General features: G+C 39.3%; 1 protein-coding gene across 8 annotated transcripts in view; it reads left to right on the forward strand.

Annotated features, from left to right (window-relative positions):
* The window catches only part of LOC131134245 (teneurin-3), a 254858-nt gene that overhangs the window by 38296 nt on the left and 195221 nt on the right, over window positions 1–21341 (forward strand). For all 8 annotated transcript variants that reach the window (XM_058079310.1, XM_058079326.1, XM_058079334.1 and 5 more), the window contains exons 3-5: window positions 302–422; window positions 2416–2486; window positions 4376–4663. In XM_058079310.1, coding sequence (XP_057935293.1) covers window positions 302–422; window positions 2416–2486; window positions 4376–4663 — 480 coding nt within the window. The remainder of the gene's footprint in view (window positions 1–301; window positions 423–2415; window positions 2487–4375; window positions 4664–21341) is intronic.

Below are 21341 nucleotides of genomic sequence, written 5' to 3' on the forward strand. Positions count from 1 at the left end.
ATTTCACTCCGCGGTGCTTGTAAATTGGAAACTATCTTTCAACCCGTAAGAATCATCTTTAACTCAAGAAGTAAAATTATTGTGGATATACGATAATGTTTTTGTTCTGAAGTACTAGTAATTCATGCCAAAGATAAGGTTAAAAAAATTAAACTTTTCAAATTATAGTGTAAGACAAAACTCATACCTAAATTAACACGTAAGCAAAAAGAAACATGGAACTACTACGCTTCTTTGAAGAAGTCCTGGAAGTTCATATCCAGGAATGTGAAATCCGCTCCTTTGTATGAATCTATGGTAGGTTCTTCAGGGGACAGTGAAGACTGTGCCATTGTTCCACACGGCCTGCGAGTCCCGACTCAAAAGTCTTACTCATCTAGTGAAACCCTCAAGGCCTTTGACCAGCACCAAGACCAGACCAGGTTAGAACTGCAACCACGTTACATAATGTTGCTGCCCATTCAAGTTTCAATTTTGGTTGTTTTTAAGTTCAAAGAAAGTCAGATAATTTTGAAATCAATGCTTTTCATTTGGATAGAAAATACATCATATACTTTTTTTTTAGCTTTGGATGTATGTGTGATTGGAAATTAGCATGCGTTTCCAGCACTGATTATTATTAATATTACAGTGTAACCTCCATTGTCAAACACATCCATTCCAGGATGAAATGTGTTCAAAAAATGTCAGTAAGGAATGTGGAATAATTACCAGTACCAATAATTATCGGCCTGATATCAGCATAAAAATGTGATCGGTTGATATCGGCATCTGATCATGAAAACCGATATACAACACATATGAAGAGCTTGCAACCAAAAGGCGCTAAATCCATTTTGACTGATTTCGAGAAAATCAATGATTTTTAACTACGCACATATCAATCTATTTGGTCATCAAGTCTATATTGCAAATGAAAGAGCTATCAATATAGGTCATAAAAATGCATGCTTTAAAAATCCTGCACACACCATGTATTTTATATATTTTTTTTTAATTAATTTTTTTTTCGGATTTAGCGCCTTTTGGCTGAAATAAATTTGAAGTCACCTTTAACTTCTTCAATGGCATTGTTGTAAAAGAATGTAAGGTGCTTTAATGTGCTATGCTAATAAAATAATTACAACCCAGAAGCCATTCTCAACATACAATACAAAATAATTATTATTAATGAAATTAATAAAAATGTTATTAAAAGCAGTGCTCATATTTTTGATGCACCATGAAGGTGACAGTGACAAAAATCATCTCATTCCAAACTCTTTACATTGTATGTTTTTTAGTACAAGTAAAATAATGTTTCTCATGAAAGTTGGAGGTGTCAAGGTAGAGACATGCCTTTTATGGCGTAAAAAAAAAACTTCCATGTTACAGAATACTGTAAAAACACAATTTGTGTTCTCCTGAATTGCATAACATACTGTAACTATCATACGTGTACTTCATGTACACAAACAAAACAGGATGCGCACTGATACTGGCTTTCTGTATGTGCAGTGCCAATTGTATTCTTCTCTCTGATTGGTCAGATTATCAATAGATAATCGGAATAAAGAATAAAGAAAGGGATTTAGCTCCTTTTGGTTGAAATCTGAAATGGAAATAGCGCCTTTTGGTTGAAAGCATAAATTTCATATCACTTTTTTTCATATTTTTTAAAATGATTTCAAGACCAAAATATGTGATTTGGATACACATGACAGAGGTCTATTAAACTCATGAAAAACATGCAATTTAGTGAAAATTGGATTTAGCGCCTTTTGGTTGCAAGCTCTTCATATATATTTATTCCACCACAGGAGATATGTCATGTCACAAATAATTTATAAAGTCGATTTAATGTTATTTATCCTTTTTGAGTTTATTTGTATTTTTTTACATTAAAAAAAACATAAGTCCGGACTCACACTGAATCTGTTGTAACTCCGATCCTGATCAAGTCCGGCTTGCCTCAAGGTGCCATCCATACTGACTCCGGTAGACGTAGCAGTAAGGTTCGATCTGGGTGCCGAAACTCTCAGCTTTACCAGAGAGTGCTCCATTCCGTTTCGGCAGCCGCCGCAGACGGCGTTAGTGTGTCATGAAGGATTCAGTGTGTGAGCCCGGGGTAAAATTATGTTTGCAAGTAGGTAAACTTGCAAATTCGGCTCAAATATTATTTTCTACACTATAGCTGCGTGGTGGTGTAATATGGCAAATACTGTATTTGCATTTATTCAATTCCTAGTTAGGGTTTTTTTCAGGAAGGGCATCTAGCGTAACAACTAAACCAAAAACTTCCCATCTGAAATCATGAACATGCATTCAAGCTGAAAGGAGGAAAAAAAAGATGTATTCTGTCTACCAACTGTTTTTCTGTAATTATACATTTTCTGTTTGTAATTCATCAGAGGAAACTATGACATATTTTGACAGGTTACTTTATGGGACTACAAAAGGACACAAGGACATGGTTCGTCGTGAGCAAGATGATTATAACATAGATGGTGAGTATCAATTCTCTTCAATTCTTACTTTATTTTCTTTTTGGGCATACTTACTGTAAAATCAACATAGTGAATTTGGAATAAACATTGTTGTTTATCTGTGATCATAATGCATTTCAATTAGGGCCCACCGATATGATTGGCCTGATAGATATTGGACAGATATTGGTGTCATGTTTTTTTCATTTAATGAAAAATGATTTAAAAAATGCTATATATATGATATTTTAATGTTCACACGTCCAGGATGACACCACCGTTTGTTTACATACAGTGCAAGCCCACACGGTCTTGTGTCCCTGTCCACTCGGACTGTGCTAAAGTCTGCTAGCTCTACTTTAGCATCTGGGATGCTAGTAGCTCCTAGCCATGTTCCATTGAAGCACAGTAAGATGCACTCCCTGAAGGTCTTGATGTTCCTTCTCAGCGCAGGCACGTTTTTCATAATAGCAGAAGATACTAAAGGTTGGAATCTCAACTTCCTTGCTCGCCACTTGGCTTTCATCTTAACTTCATCTGCTGCCTTGCTGCCCTACGTTTCTTTTCTCAACAATAAACAGGGAACCACACCAATGCGGGACTTGCTTTCATGGCATGTAAAAATCCATAGTATAGAATATATCATTTCAAAGATGATAATAGCAGGGGGACAAACTTGCTTGAAAGCAACGGTTAAAAAGTCTTGGTGAAAAGAGCAATTTCTCCCCGCACCAAGGTCTGACCCCCCTCATGTTCTGACTTAGTAGTATAGTCCTGGTCTCGCCCGGGAAAATGGGTGTTTCATTTGATCTTTCTCCTGGTTTCGTTCCATGGGCAGCTTGACCTCTTTCAAGTTGGAGCTTGACCTCGTCCTGCAATTTCCCACCCATTAAAACGTCTCCCCAACGTCAAGAATAAACAAATGATGGTCTACTGCCTAGCATGTGAGGCAAGCGCATTTATGGTGATCCAAGTTAGCATGCCGGTGAAATGGATGCCAGCTGTGTGAAGGTGTATCGGTAAACCTCCCTCCCCGACGCCGTAAGAGTCAACCTGAACACTGAGTTGACAGACGGGTTTTTAGATCAACGCTGAGAGGTCTCAATTCGCATTCCGTGGACTGTGGGTCACCCCCCCTGGATGTGAGGAGCGGCAGAACAAAAAGGTCCGACATAGTTACAAAAAAATCAATATATCAGTGTAATATAAGTGTATTATATGCGAGCATACAAATGTACGTATAAGTCATCCAGTCATGGGCTACCGTCACTAAACGCTTGGTTGCATCAAAATTGACAAAATGCAACAAGAACAAAAATGATAAAAAAATCCAAACTTAAATACGACTTCTACAGAAAGTATACCAGACCATAGCTGCCCCAATATTCTCCTGCACCAATTAACACATTGTCAATTTGGAGAAATTCTTATCTGCTTTATATTCACTTTTGCTCTAATTGGAGCTCATTTAAAATTAATATGAGTTTTAATTGGAGAGCGGCACTCTTTATCTTCAATTGTGACATTAATTACGGAACGCCTTTGTAATTTCCCTTTCATTTGCTGATTAAAGATGAACGGGAACACGCTGTGATTTTTCAGATAATTTGTTTGCCCCCCTTCCATTCATATTTCAAAGGATTGCATATCATTTGGACCCGATTTCATTTTCCAATTTGAAGGTAATTTTCACCTTCATCCTTAAATACCCGTTATCAAATGTGCTTCATTTGTCTTCTTGTGAAAATGTGTGGAACAGTGGAACCTTGGTTATCGTCCTTAATCCATTCCAGAAGGTCCCACTTTAACCAAAACAGACCAATTCATTTTTTTCATAGGCTCCAGCAGAAAATGAATGAATGAATGAATAATAGAAATGTTTTCTAATGGTTCTGTTCCAACTCTATTAGGTCAAAATTTCAGTCTTCGTCAGCTGGGCATCTGTGAGCCATCTTCACGTCATGGCCTGGTATTCTGCTCCGAGATGGGCCTACCCCACCATGGTTTCTCTGTGACCACAACCCAGGACCTGGACGTGGACGCCCAGGCTGTGATGTCACCAGATCGAGCCATGAACTTGTGGGGCCGTGGGGGTTTGGGCAAGTCGTCTGAGAGGAGTTCCTGTCTGTCCAGCCGCTCCAACTCGGTACTGACTCTCACCGATACCGAGCATGAGAACAAGTCCGACAGTGACAATGGTAGGATATTTTCTCTTCTTTTCTGATGTCTCAGTATTGTTGGATAAAACACACATGACATGACTGGTCTTTTTCATTTCTTACATCTATATATTCATCTCTTGACAGAAACATAAATGCAGCATTACAGGATTTTATTTTCACTTTTTCACTACAGCAGTAATGCGGTCACTGTACCGGACCGTCGTGGTGAAAAGAGAGCTGGGCCGGAGGGCAAAGCTCTCAATTTACCGGTCGATCTATGTTCCCACCCTCACCTATGGTCATGAGCTTTGGGTCATGACCGAAAGAATGAGATGGCGGATACAGGCGGCTGAAATGAGTTTCCTCCGTAGGGTAGCTGGACTCACCCTAAGAGATAGGGTGAGGAGCTCAGCCATCCGGGAGGGGCTCAGAGTAGAGCCGCTTCTCCTTCACATCGAGAGGAGTCAGTTGAGGTGGCTCGGGCATCTAGTCCGGATGCCTCCCGGACGCCTCCCTGGTGAGGTGTTCCGGGCATGCCCAGCCGGGAAAAGGCCCCGGGGCAGACCTAGGACACGCTGGAGGGACTATGTCTCACAGCTGGCCTGGGAACGCCTTGGTGTCCTCCCGGTGGAGCTGGAGGAGGTGGCCGGGGATCGGGAAGTCTGGGCTTCCCTACTAAGACTGCTGCCCCCGCGACCCGGAAAATGGATGGATGGATTTTTCACTACATAAACCAACACTTCCACTCTACATGACATCAATGTCAAAATATAGCAACCCTTCATTCATCATCAGCCTGATTGCAATAAATTGCAACCTTTGAGGTGGAAACAAACACAGATGACCAGCAATTGTTTTACCTCTTGGTAAAAATGTTCCTGGAATTTGGATGGAAAAGGGCCCATAGTAATACCGCTAGCTCAAATACAGTAAAAGACACCAGGAATTATTTTAAGTTGTTTAAAAAGTTCCTGGGATTTTTGTGGTTACGTGGATACAATAAAGTTGTAAAAACTCGCCCCGAAAGGGAGAGTGAGTTTAGTGTCTGGGATGAGGTCTTGCCCGAAGTCACATGTGTCAACAGAGGGTCGAAACACTGCAGGTTATCTTTCCAACCAGTTTCTCCAGCAGGTGATTTGATTGACAAGCTCATTCCGTCAAACCAACGGAGGGTTAATCATTAAAATCACCTGCTTTAGTCACCGGCTGGAAAGAAAACCTGCAATGTCTCGGCCCTCCATGGCATGACCTTGACACCCCCGCCCTAAGTGGAGGAGTTTAAGTACCTCGTGGGTCTTGTTCAAGAGCAAGGGAAGGATGGAAGTCGAGATCGACAGGCGAATTGTTGGGGCGTCTGCAGTGATGCGAACTCTGCATGGGTCCGTTGTCATGAAGTCCGTTGTCCTCGGTCCGTTGTCTCTTAGAGATGACGGGAGAAGTACTGTCATCCGGAAGAACCGCTGTTGGAGGAGCCACATTAGGTGGCTTGGGCATCTGGTCAGGATGCCTCCCTGATGCCTTCCCTGCCTGGGGAAGCGATCAAGGCCCGTCCAATTGGTAGAAGGCCTTGGGGAAGACCCAGGACACGTTGGAGAGATAATGTCTCCCAACTGGCTAGGGAACGCTTTGGGATCCAACAGGAGGAGCTGGACAAAGTGGGCGGGAAGAGGGAATTCTGGGCCTCAGATAAGCAGCAGAAGATGGATGGAAGTTGGAACATTTGAACTAAACTGAAAATGTATGTACCCGATCTCATCCACTCACCAAGTTGTGTGTGTTGTGTAAATGCATGGTGTGTGTTTATGTGTGTGTTTGTGTGTGTCTGTTTGTGGGAGGGGCTTTCCCTAACAGGTGTGATTTTCATAATTAATAAAGGACATCTTTCAGTCACAAATGCACACACACTAGAGTGTGCACTGTATTTTCATTAAGGTGGACTAGCACACACCAGAGTGGGCTTTCATTAAGAGACATGATGTTGTAATTAACGCTGAGATAAAGTGCTGAGTGGCTATATTTCCTATATTAAGTTTGATAATGTTTTTATTAGATGACATTATACGGTGTAAGTCAGAGCTCCGGAGGATACACTTCTCCTGTAAAAGTGAGTAGTCGTCAAGTTTCCCGTGGCTAATTGACACTTAAATAAGCAGCTGTTCAGGTTTGAGTGGGCGTTTGGTGCGCAACTCATTTTATTAAGCCTCGCTTTAAGTCGGTGTGCTGGCTCTTATTTTCATGTTTGATTATGGAGATTGAAGTGGTTGAAATGACAACGCTTGCTCACTTGTGGGACCGATTGCATCACAGGGAGTATACTTTTGTCTTCTTACGAGAGAGCATGGAGCATCTTTGTCAGGCCGGTGATGACTGAGGTGGACGATGCTACAAATCTTGGTATCATGTGAAACAATAATAAAAGATAACATTTCTTACTTTTATCCTTGGGGTAGTCTTGCACTATGGAAGGGGTATTACATGAGAGGCAGAGATGGGTTTATTGGGACCAGGGTGTGTCCTTTGTGAGACCACGATATTGCTTAGTGGTCATTGTCTATTTTATAGGACCAGATCCTTCACATGTGACCATCTTATCCTTGATGATGGTCACAGTGTTTGAGTGGCTGAAACAAGGTAATGGTGATCAGCATTTGTCCTCTTCCTGAGCATTTTACAATGTCGAATTTAACTTCACTTCCCTTTTGATTGATACACTGCAATTGCTAAAATATGCCTCGGTGGATGAGTGGCTAGCACAGGGGTGGGCAAACTTTTTGGCTCGCAGGCCGCATTGATATGACAAAATTTACATTTAAAATTTATATTTAAATTTATATTTAAATATATTTATATTTAAATATTTTAAAAATAATAAAATATTATAATAATTACAATAAAATTAAAATAATAATTATTATATTATTATTATGTAAAATATGCAAATATAACAATAATATTATATATAATTGATATAATAATTAGCATTAATATAATAATTATAATAATCATAGTAGTTCTAATAATAATTATAATAATCTAATAATCTAATAATAATAATAATAATTGTTATTATTATTATTATTATGTGCTTGTGTCCCTTTTTTCAGGAGCACTTTGTAAACAACAGACCATGTCAAAAAACGAAATTGATAAAACCATCAAAAGGTTGGCTCAGGTCATGATGCCAGGTTGTATGTTGAGTTTAAATTAAATACTTTGGAAAGATTGGGCGGGCCGTATTCTAACACTTGTGGCCCCCGGGCCGTAGTTTGCCCACCCCTGGGCTAGCACATAGGCCACACAGTCTGGGTTTGATTCTTCGCTCCACGTGGGTTTTCTCCGGGTACTCCGGTTTCCTCCCACATTCCAAAAACATGCTAGGTTAATTAGCCACTCCAAATTGTCCATAGGTATGAATGTGAGTGTGAATGGTTGTTTGTCTATATGTGCCCTGGGATTGGCTGGCCACCAGTCCAAGGTGGACCCCGCCTCTCACCCCAAGACAGCTGGGATAGGCTCCAGCATACCACAGTGAGGATAAGCGTCATAGAAAATGAATGTATGGAAGCCTCAAACATTTTTTTAATTTGTTTGTTTGAACGCTGTAACATGAGACTTCCTGTATTAATTAATAATGTACTTTGTCACCAACAATGTTTTTCAATATGTGCCCCTCATTGGAAAATACTTGGACACCCCTATATCAAGTGAGGCAAAAAAAAAAAAAAACAGAAAGTGAAAAGCACATCATATTTTTATATTTTAGAACCCAACACCAGAAGAATAGTCCAGGAAGAAGCAGACAGAAGATATAAAATGTGGATGTAATCGCTCTTTTCTAACCAGATTACTTTACTATGTGTCAACAAACACTTAATCCATTCACCATCTTTAAGCTGCTTAACACGATAGCATGAGCTGCTACACTTAGCCACATGTCTGGATGGGTTCACACGGAACTGGGAATGATCTGAAAATAAAACAAATGCATCTTGTTGAGGACTGTTGGTTGGGAATGCTGACTTTTCCTTTGTCTCCCAGTAAAAGCTATCACAAAAACACCATTTCATTGAATAACAAACATAAACGTAATAATAAGAACTAGAGAAGGCCATAGCTGATGTCAAATGCTGTACGCAAAATGTGGAATTATAGGAAAAGTGGGAATTATCGGGATGTGGAAAAGTATGTTTTGATGTTGGAATGGTTTGAATGAGTTGAAAATGTGGAATTTCATTTCATTTTGGGGCCAGAAAGAAAATATGACTTTTATTAACAATGGAAACTTGTGGGAATGTTTCGAGTCTTTCGAATGTTTAGGAGAGTTTATTACATTGCTATTGAAGAAAGAATAAGTTAATTAACTGGCTGGTGGCCAGCCAATCACCGGGCACATATAGACAAACAACCATTCACACTCACATTCATAGAAAGAATAAATAAATAAACCAATTAATAAATTAGACCAGCGTTCCTCCCACATTCCAAAAACATGCTAGGTTAATTAGCCACTCCAAATTGTCCATAGGTATGAATGTGAGTGTGAATGGTTGTTTGTCTTTTTGTGCCCTGTGATTGGCTGGCCACCAGTCCAGAGTCGCCTCTCGCCTGAAGTCAGCTGGGATAGGCTCCAGCATACCCATGCGGCCCTCGTGGCATAGAAAGTGTATGGATGTAATTCATAAATGAACATATCAGAGATATTGTGCAGTAATAAATGTGTGAAGAAAAACTGTTGTACTTTACATGTTTTTTGTGTCAAACATTCAAGGTGAGAACTATGATCAAATATCACGCGTATCAAGTTCAGCTTGGGTTTCATATCTGTCACATTATAGTAATGGGAGTAGTGACAAACTGGCCGGCTAAAGCCGCCCTCACAAAAACCAACACCGACGTTTCTTTTTTAAATAAGACACACTGTGTTTTCTGTATAATGTTCATCTTCCTTTCACACGCACACATGCATGCACACACACACACACACACACACACATGCATTAATTAGTACGTGGTGTTGTGTAATGGCTAGATCAATATCTCTACTGTTCTTACAGGATCATGTGACCTCATTGACAGCCACTACATCATTAGGAAACGGGAGAAGGCAATTTGTATAGAAATTGCGTGTGAATGCTGAAGAGCTGAAACTGAAGTGAGTTGAGAAATGTGGAAAAAATTTTAAAAATAAAAAATTATATATATTTTTTTAAATGTGGAAAATAAGTGGATGAGTGGTTAGCATGTAGGACACACAGTCAGGAGATCGGATACTCTGTTTTCCTCCCACATTCCAAAAACATCCATGTTAGGTTCATTGGCGAGTCCAAATTGTCCATAAGTATGAATGTGAGTGTGAATGGTTGTTTGTCTATATTTGCCCTGGGATTGGCTGGCCACCAGTCCAAGGTGTACACCGCTCAAAGACAGCTGGGATAGGCTCCATCATCACCCTAGTGAGGATAAGCGACATAGAAAATGGATGGATGTGGGAAAATAAAGCTTGTATGTTTTGAGTGAGCTGAATGTTTCCAAGTTGGAATGCCTTAAATCGGTTGGGAAATATGGAAGTATCTGTTAAGAATTCTTAATTTTAAACAAATTTAGAATTTTGGGGTAAATGGGAATGTACGGGATGTCTAACACTGTTTTCATGTTGGAATGATTTGAATCAGTTACAAAATATGAGCAATGTGGGACTTGTCATTTGTCAGGGAATATGTGGAAATTTCAGAAAACGTGACAATTTGGGGAAATGTAATGGAATGAATGGGCTGAATTTTGACATATACGGAAAATATTTTTACATGTAAATTTTTGGCCACAAATGCGGACATTTTTGGAATGTAGAAAATAAGGCCTGGATGTTTTCATTGAGCTGAATATTTTGGTGTTGAGATTAGTCAAGAAATATGATGGTCCATTTCTTTGGGAATGTTGTCTCGGTACATGTGAAGTTATGAAAAAAACTGGAATTTTTGGAATGTGTCAAATATGTAGACTGTAAAATGTGTAAGTAGTAAGAATTCTTGCTGAAACCTTGTTGAAACCTCACGATACTTTTTTAGCACGTTAGCACAAGCTATTGTTGTGATCACATGGGCTCTTACTGATGGCTGCTGGATGGAATCTGGAATCGACTGCTTCCCAATATCGGAGATTGCAGATGGAGGCTGATATAATCCGATACTCCTATTGTTGTTGATAGAAGCCTGATATCATTTTTATGTTGGGAATGTTTGTCGGTTGAGAAATGTGGAACTTGTAACAACTGTCCATTCCTTGGAACATGTAGATTTATTAGATATGGAATTTTTGGGAATGTGTCATTTGGTGGCCTGATGTTCTGCAGGACATGTTCAACAGTTACAAAGTTACCGTCATTCCATTGGAGACTTTGGGGAATTTGTGGAATTCCTGGAAAATCTGCCGTTTTTAAATGTGGAAAATAACCAGCTTGAACGTTTTGGGCATGTGTGGAATTCTTCGTCCAAATGTGCTGATTGAGATGAAGGTTTTGCGCCAGCCTGGGTGTCCTGAATGTGCTGAACATTTTAATGATAGTATATATCATTATAGTTTGAAGTGGCTGAGAAATGTGGAAGTCGTTGAGTCCAAATGGGGCAGAATGAAAAAAATAAATAGAATAATTTAGGTGCAGAAACACAAGAGTGATAATTACCACTCACCACACTTTCCACTGGCTTGTGGTCCGCCGCCACTGTCATTCTCTCTCTCCACCATCATTTCATCCATTTTCTATTTATTGTCTCCAGCTGAATAATTGCTGAATTAAATACGAACGAAAGCGTGTACATGTTTGCATCCTTGCTCATTATTGATCTGAATGGGTCCTGTATGTCATCTTAAGAAAGAAAACATATTTGTTGCTGGAAGGACTTTCAACTAGTTGCATCTCTGATGAGCAATAACACTTAAACCCTCAGTGTCAGCCTGAGGGAAGCTCGCCCTATTCAGCAAGTTGATTCATCAGCAGTTATCACGTTATAGAGTACAGGAATATATTGTTGTCCAGCAGAGATAATTAAATAGGCTGCTCAGGGACTTGAACAGTAAGGAAGTTCATGGAACAGCGTGCGTGTGTAATTAAAGCCTCTTCTTTATCTGGTGCGATTAATCAAATGCTAAAGGATTTGCAGTAGCGATATGGACCTTAGCACATATCATGATATTTTTTAAGAAGTATCAAGATGTATGCAGTGTATCATGAGGGTCGCGGGGGTGCTGGAGCCTATCCCAGCTGTCTTCGGGCGAGAGGCGGGGTACACCCTGGACTGGTGGCCAGCCAATCCCAGGGCACATATAGACAAACAACCATTCACACTCACATTCATACCTATGGACAATTTGGAGTGGTATTTTATTTTATTTTATTTTATTTATTATTTTATTTTATTTTTTTATTTTTTTTAGTGGCTTTTTAGTGGAGTGGCTAATTAACCTAGCATGTTTTTGGAATGTGGGAGGAAACCGGAGTACCCGGAGAAAACCCACGCATGCACGGGGAGAACATGCAAACTCCACACAGAGATGGCCGAGGGTGGAATCGAACTCGGGTCTCCTAGCTGTGAGGCCTGCATGCTAACCACTTGTCCGCACATCGCTTTATATCATATAAAATGATATGAAATTTAAGTCAGGAAAAAGGTTTAATTATTTATTGGTAACAATCTGGTTAAGTTTTTAAATGGGATATCAGCATCTGCACATACGTAAACATAATATAATTCATAATATTAAAACATAAAACATATAAAACATAATATTATTCACAAGTTTATATTTGTTTTTTTTTACTCCTCCTTGTTATTGGACGCTTGACTAATACTTCTTAACCCGGTTTTCAACAAAATAATCAGAATGAAGTACTATACCACTCTAATTATACATATGAAGTAAAATTAATGATTATTCCATCATTTGCAAATGAATAGCATTAATTAATAATATTAATATTAGTGGTGGCGGTGGAAATTCTTGGGCATCAGAATTTATTTTATATTATTATTATTATTATTATTATTATTATTGTTTTTTTGTTTTTTTTAAATATTTATTTCATATATTTACTTATTTTCCCGTTTTTACTGAACATTTCTCATATTTTATAATGTTGACAAGTACGACTCGACTGCTTCCACATCTTCCAATCAATTCAAATCATTCCAACATCATGTTCAGCTCGTTCAGGACACAATGACTAAATACCGACACATAAAAAAACAAACCTATGGTGATATGATTCACGGATGAACAATTTACACATCCCAAAAATCTCCACTTTTCCCCAAATTACACATTTCCCGGCCATAAATTCCTTTTTTTCTCCACATTTGACAACCCATTCAAAGCATTCCAGCCTCGAAACATTCATGCAAACAATTTTCCAAATCCCCACTTTTCCCAACTCGTCATTTTCCGTACGGCACTTTTCAAATGACCTTTTCAAGTTACTAACAATGTAGTTTTTCTTGAACGCTTGTATACTCTGGTATGTGAAACTGTAGTTAGGATGGAACATACGACATACTCATTCTCTCTCTCGCTGTCTTCCTTTCTTACACGCATGCCAGCCTTCCAAAAGTGTCGGAAAGGAAGTGATAGTGTGGCTGACCTCGGCATATGGCTAATTTCTTTCTTTAAAAAAAAAAACATCTCTTGCTTCAATACAAATCTGCATGTTCTCACGTTGCATTGCCTGTCCTTGGCACATATTTACAGTGTCATATTGCTTCCACTAAATGTGATTATGACACTAACAATGGCTCCTCAGCTGTGTGTGTGTGTGTGTGTGTGTGTGTGTGTGTGTGTGTGTGTGTGTGTGTGTGTGTGTGTGAAATAATCACGAGTAATGCTGTGTTGCTTCAGCACTGTGAACTATTGTGTGATATGTTTGTTTATACAAAACACAGTGTAAAAAAAAAATCATTTTCAAAAATAATACTTTCAATGAAGTAGTCTTAACACAGCAGACATTAAGTGCATAAAACACATTACACATGGAACACTGAAAATACAACAAATACACACATATTCTCCACAGTTACTCACTTTTAACAAGCAGAGACCAACCAAAAAATGTGTTAAAACGCTTCCAAATTCACTATAATTTGGATGTATAGTACATGTATACATCATTATTGTGGCGTTGACGTCATTTAACAGTAAGCAAAAACCTGAAATGAGGAAGAATAACTGCAAAAGTAACCTTGCGTGGGATTAAATTAAATGATTATTTCATGACATTATGCTTCTGACTGGACTATCTGGGGCGGTAATGATTTTTTCATACAGAGCCATATAGGTTTGGATTTTTTTTTTCTCCATTAATAATATAAACTTTCATTTAAAAACTGCATTTTGTGTTGTTTTGACATTAGATACCTTCAACCACAGGTTGCAAGTGGCTAACCCTTTGTATTGTATTGTATTGTATTGTATTTTGGGCGAGAGGCGGGGTACACCCTGGACTGGTGGCCAGCCAATCACAGGGCACATATAGACAAACAACCATTCACACTCACATTCATACCTATGGACAATTTGGAGTGGCTAATTAACCTAGCATGTTTTTGGAATGTGGGAGGAAACCGGAGTACCCGGAGAAAACCCACGCATGCACGGGGAGAACATGCAAACTCCACACAGAGATGGCCGAGGGTGGGAATTGAACCCTGGTCTCCTAGCTGTGAGGTCTGCGCACTAACCACCAGACCGCCGTGCCGCCCCGCCTCATTTCAGTGCCACCATAATACATATTAATATATACACTTTAATCAATTAAATACAATTAGACTTCTGAATAGGAAGACGTAATGAAGTCGTCATATATAAATAAATAGTCTCTATTTACGCATCTCTGGTTACATGTGTTATTATGAACCTGTCACACGTTCATCACGATGTATGCAGTGTATGTGTGAGTGTGTGTATCTGTGTGTCGAAATGCTTACGTGTCACAGTTGTGTGTGCGGCCAGTATCTCCATCAAGGATACTTTGACAAGACTTGAGAGACCAGAATCGAACCGCTGAGCTTCCAGTTGCCAGATGGCAACTCTACCACCCAAATTATGCCGCCCCCTGTGTGCACCTGTTGAGTGGGTTGTCCGATTTGTCCCGCCAAATCTTTAAAAAAAAAAAAAAAAAGGAGGAAAAATAATAGAGAATTTGTGTAATTGGGTGTATATGCTGAAGAGCTGAAGCTGAACTGGAATGCTGTATGGAAAATGTGGAACTACGGGGGAAGTAGAGATTTTTGGGATGTGGAAAATTGTGAGGTTGAATATTTTGATGCTGGTATGGGTTGAGAAATATAGGAAAAATTATGAGCTAAATTATGTCTTTTTGCTGTATTTTTCCACTTTTGCTGGGTTTTTGTTTATTTTATTTCTGCATTGAGCCACATTCCACAAATGGCCCCTGAGCCACAATTTGGACACTCATACATGTTTCGCCAGTGTTGCCAGGTGACAAAGGAGTGTGTCGGATTGCATTATGGAGGGGTTTATGCAGCTTTCACACCCACATTGTACGGCGGTAGGAAGTACACACCCATTGTACATTGCACTCACACTTGTCTGCATGGCGGATACTACTACTACATTTTTGCAGTGCTTGTACATAATTACTGAATAAATGCATGAAAAAGAAAAACGTATAAAATGCACTTCTACTCGCTTAATCACACCATGTGGCTAAATTGTCAACACGGATCTCTTTCACGTATGAGGTGTGTTATGACGTTGGCATTCAGCCTAATCTAACGAGTGCAAATAAAACAGCTCAATGATTAAGAGTGCAGACATGTTGGGACATATACATGTTTTCATCCGAAAAATCTGAAGTAGATTTGATCACATGTAGAATTTTAAAGACTTGAAACTGAACCTACCTGTCACACCACCAGGCTTCGCAACGCTTCTTCTATCAAGGGTTTGTTTACATGTCAACTCCATGGCTCAGGTCACGAGGTCTCAAGATCATTTACCACAGAATGTGGAAAGTCTAGTCCAAATCTGCCCCAGTCTTCACTTCAATTGGATATATAGCATGTAAACGTGTCTGGTCCCACTCCCAGCATGCCACAGTAAACAGTCATTTTACTCTCACAAGGGATATTTCATCATGCCTCCACAGTTTTGGTTTTAATCAGTTTTCAGTTTTTGCCTTTCACATAAAAGGTCATACTTTGGATCTCATTTGTTGCTGTGGTCTCATCCCTTTTCCCTCATCCAAATTTGGTTTTCACTTTTCAGCAAGATTCCAAAGCCCAGTTAAACCCCCCCAACCTACCACCTACCGGACCCCTCCAAAATCTCAGACCTCATCTTTAGATCTAAACTCTCCACATGCCAGCTTGATCCCCTCCCCACAGTTCTGGTCAAATCCAGCCTCCTCTCTTTGCTCCCGCTCATTTGTTCCATCATCTGCTCCTCACTGACCGCTGGAACTGGTCCCTCTTCATTTAAGACTGCAGCTGTCTCACTAACATGGTTGAAGTATTTGATACAAATGTTCTACAACCAATGTATTAAATTAATTACACACTAAATATAAACTACATGCATTTGTTCAGAAGTGTGTGTGTATGAACAAACAATTATGCCAAAGATAAAAATAGCCAGGGATTTTTCTTACGATGTGAACAATTTTTATAGGAGAGACAGAATGTACAAAAAAATTCCAGAAAAGTAACACTAATTAAAAATGATAATAATAATGGATTACATTTTATAGCGCTTCACAGTGAAATGAACCCATTATTCATTCACTCCTCAATCCCACACTGGTGGTGGTAACTACATCTGGAGACACAGGTGCCCTGGGGTAGTCTGACGCAAATGCGGCTGCCAATTGGCGGCTACGGTCTCGCTAACCACCACCAAATATTCATTTGCTTTCAAGGAAAGGCGGGTGTCTTGGCCAAGGTCACAACAAGTAGGTAGTACAGGTAGTACAACAGGTAGTTTCTGGACTACCTGCTTTACCTCATAAGCCACTCATTTTCAAAGAGAAAAATGATTTTTTAATCAATCAAATTTTTTACCAAAAATCTGCAAATTCATGGGGAGACGAATTTGAATAGTGATGATGTCAAGGGAGTTGGGAGCCACTCATAAAAGTCAGTAATAAAATAATTTTTAGCACACTTTCCTCTCATGGACTGTCCCCAAACAAACTAAAATCTAAACAAATGATTGTAAGTCAAATACATTGGCTTTTTTTGGGCACGTTTTACACCAAAATAAGCAACATATTCAATGCAGCAGATGCTAGCTTGTTTGGCAATGCTTGACTTAGGTCACATAATAAGTCACGAAAACTGTCCATTACTTTATGCATATGTTTTTACTGCACAGACTTTGGTCTGATGACTAAAATACACAATAAATATGTTTTTATAAATTTTCGGTGTGGACCAGATTACCAAAGCAAGTGTAAACGCAACCTAAATGTCCCCACAAAGATGACTGTACAAAACATGTCTGTTGAAGCGTGAAGGAGGACAGGTTATTGGTTTGAACACCAGAAGGCGAGTAGGTGGATTTTGAATGGCACCTCTACTGTGAGACACACGTGCACTCACACATTCACATGCACACCCGCTCAAGGGCGTGCAAGGATACGCTGATCTACTTCCATCGCCATCAGCGTGATGAGTGAATATCGGCTTTTAACTAATCACATCATCTAAAAGGACCGAATGACAGAGGCAGCTTTAAAAAAAAACAAGAAAGGAAAAAAAAAAAACATTCAACAATTGTGTGAGAATAAGTTACACAATTCTTAAAAAGAGTCTTCTGTTGTGTCCCCCATCTTCTTGCACCCTTCAGGTATTATTTCTTTCATATTGCACACTCAAGCTTTTTGTAATCCTCTTATACTTGTTCAGCCTTCGTCTACATTGGAACTTGATGTGGGATTTGCCCCGATGCCAGTTGAATGTATACCTGGTAGGCGTGTAACAATACACCATAATCACGGTTCGGAACGTACCTTGATTTTAAGGGACGCAAAACATCAATAAAAAGTATGAAATAATATATAATACTTTAATATATACAGTAAACCTCGGATATATCGGAAATTCGCTCACAACGGACAGATAAAAAAGAACCGATTTTTCTGTAATGCATTTCCAATAAAAATTCATTGCATATATCGGATTTTTTAATAACGGATTTTGCCCATTTCGGACAAAATCTCCAGTCCCGTTCCAATGCATTTCCATGAAATTTCCCTGGCATATATCGGATGGCCGCATCGTTATGCTAATCTTGTTGATGTCACTGGCTATTGTCTTTCTCCTGGCTCCAGATTTAGGACAAATATAAAAGTGAGTGACGTCAATAATACTAGCACAGCAGTGAATGAGATCTTAACCTCACTATTGGAAATAACGTAGGCCTGACGGGCGTAACAGGGCCTAGCTTAATTAACAATTTGTTATGCTCAGAGTCCAATAAAGTTCAATTCTCATTACCTTACGTCTCTTTTCATTGCCCAGTCCAGGTACATTGGAAACATAGTCAAGGAAGTGCCTTTTTATAACGGATAAAATCCCATTTACGCATATACCGGATATAAATCCGATATATGCGTAAAACAGACATTTTCCGGTATACGCATATAACGGATTTCGCTTATATCGGACAAAACCAGTGGGAACAATTGAATCCGATATATCTGAGGTTTACTGTAGTTGCTTTGCCGATTAATAGCTGTCAGTCAGGTACAGCAAAAGGGGACAGTGACACAATTTGCTGAAGTAGATAAGATTAGATTCACATGTAAGGATTGCCACCGATCGACCAGGAGCATGCTTATCGATAATTCACTTGACAAAGACATTGACCAGAACATAAACAAAATCCGCAATGTACTTGTTCGCTTTTGTGCTGCAAATAGTGCAAAAATACACAAATGGAGAATAATCGCCACTGCATATGACAGATCATGTGCTATGTAGTTAAACGCAAACTCACAACCAACCGAATCAACATTTTTAAAAAAGCTTCATAATGAGTCTTTAGCCTTGATTTGATATCAAGACCTGGAGTTTCAGTCAGTTCATAGCATGCGGAGACAGTTTGCCAGAAGCACAGTCCATGTCAGGGGTTGGATTGTTGTTGAGTTCAACAATTATTGAATAATTATTTTCTAGTAGAAACGAATTGAAGACATAATACGTATATGTACAGTTTTCCAGTGAAAAGTAAGATAGTAGCTGAACTGATTACCAGTACTGTAGACTGTCCAGTCAAGGAGGACTTAGTCAAGGAAGTGCCTTTTTATAACGGATAAAATCCGATTTACGCATATACCGGATATAAATATATATAATATAATATATATCCGAGGTTTACTGTACAATAATTTCCACTGAGAGCTGCTTATAGACAATTTGATGTATTCTGTACATGAAGATGCTGGTCCTTGTGGTTGCTAGCTCTCAGGAAAACTCTACCCCTAGTGTTATGTTGGAGAATTGCACATCCAGTGCTGGTCCCCAGCTGAAGAACTATAAATGGATCAATACGCCGTCATTTGCATTTTGGAGTCACCCATGCGTAGTTGTGTGTCCATCGCTGCATGAAATGAAATAAGCACTCGTAAATCAATAACTTAATGAGTCGTGTTATGTTGTTACTGTAAATAAGGTTTAAATACATGAGATGGATGGATGGATGGATGGATGAGTGGATGGATGGATGTTCAGCAAGCTTGTAGTGTGTAGTTTTATGATGTAATGATGCAGTTAAATCCCAGGTGGGCAAAGTGGCAGGTTACCATCATTTATTTAAAATGGTTTAGTCCACCCCCGTATGTTTAAAATCACTGTTATTAGCGTGGACTGTACAAAGGTTGATAGGGTACGCACACGTGCACGTGCACGCACATGCACGCACACAATTTTGGGCTCTTTCTAACAGAGAGCTACGGGGAACAGTGGTCAAGATGATTACTGTTATTTTGTAGTCTAACCAGGAGGTGTGTAGCGTCCAAATTCACAGTGGATCGCGCACACACACACACACGCACACACACACACATGCACGCACACACACACCAGTGTGTTCATCAGTGCGAAAATTATCTCACCATCAACTGAAATCCTCACATGCTGAATGAGGGATTAAGGATGTGGATTCTCGCCTCATTGCTTTCCTCCATCGTCGATTCACCAGTTGGCTTGTTTAAGCCAGCATCACACTTTTTTTTTTTTTTTTTTTTAAACTTTCTTTCTCTTTTTGTTATCTTCTCCTTTTTTTCCTCTTCTTTCATTTCCATCTCTCCTTTGCTCTCTCTAAGGTTATGAACTTACCTAGTAGGGGTCCTATACATGGAAATTAAAGAGCTTAAGGATCCAACTCTCTTTTCTCTCTCTCTGTCTCGCTCGCTCACACACACACACACACACACACTCATACACACACACACTCATACACACACACACCAAGGGGGGGTCAAATATGGGATGTTTAACTGGCAGGAATAGCTCAACATGAAACAGAGTTGTACACAGCTCCCCTCTCCCCATTGATTATGCATCCATGCTGTGAAGGTCTATACTGTGGTATAGTTGGTGGGGGGGTGGGGGGGGTACCTGCAAATTCATTGGTGGAAGAAAAGCATCACAGCTGGAAGGACGGAGATGGAGATAAAGAAAAGAACACAGAGGCTGTCCAGTGGGTCCAAAGTACTCTCTCCAGAGTACTCTTTCTCATGTACTCTACTCAGTAAATCCAGTCCCAAGTCATTTCCGATGAAATCTACAGTAGTGTGGAAAAAAACACCTCACCTCAAAATATACTGTGTTGGCTTCTTGTGATATTCTATCTTTTCAAATGTAAAAACAGGGACGTGTCAAGATATACTAGCTTGAGTTTGTATTTGATCCCTTGAAGAAAGTACTGATGATCTTAACAGATGATATGAATGAAGAACACCTGTCGCAGTCTCTTCCATTCAAACCTCGACTCCACCATGGGCAAGACCAAAGAGCAGTCTACGATCTTCAGGGACAGGATTGTAAACCTGCATAAGAGCTATCTAGTCCAGGGGTGGGCAAACTTTTTGACTCGCGGGCCGCTTTGAGTTAACAAAATTGTCCGGGGGGCCAGAATATATATTTAACCCTTAGAATTTTTTTTCATTTCATATTCCAGGTATTCCTCAAAAAACATGTTTTTGATATCATGCCATTCACATTTTTAACTTGCCTTTTATACATTTTAAGAAATTTTAGTTTTTGTGTTACTACCCCAACCTTCCATAAGTGGGTCAAAAATGACCCGTATGCATTTTCTATGGAATCCAATAGGAACCTTTGATTCTTATCAACTTATCAACTCCTAAATATAATACTAAATATCATACAAGTGATTATTCCTAACCAAAACGGCAAAATTGCATAAAAACGCATTCATTCTAGTATGGGTCATTTTTGACCCTCTTATGGAAGAGTGTAGGGTCCAGTCACTCATGCATCTAAGGGTTAACACACACTATATTACTCTTATAATTCTAACAGTCAGCATTGAATTATTAGTCTAATTTTATCTGTAAAAGTGTCGTACTATAAGCTGTATGTTCTCATGTCACTTTCTTCAGGAGCTTTAAACATCAGACCACAGTAAACTACGAAATTGAATTTTACAGTTTTTTTTCTGAATCATACAGCCGACTTTAAAA

Source organism: Doryrhamphus excisus, chromosome 1 (assembly GCF_030265055.1).
Source record: "Doryrhamphus excisus isolate RoL2022-K1 chromosome 1, RoL_Dexc_1.0, whole genome shotgun sequence".
NCBI lineage: Eukaryota > Metazoa > Chordata > Actinopteri > Syngnathiformes > Syngnathidae > Doryrhamphus > Doryrhamphus excisus.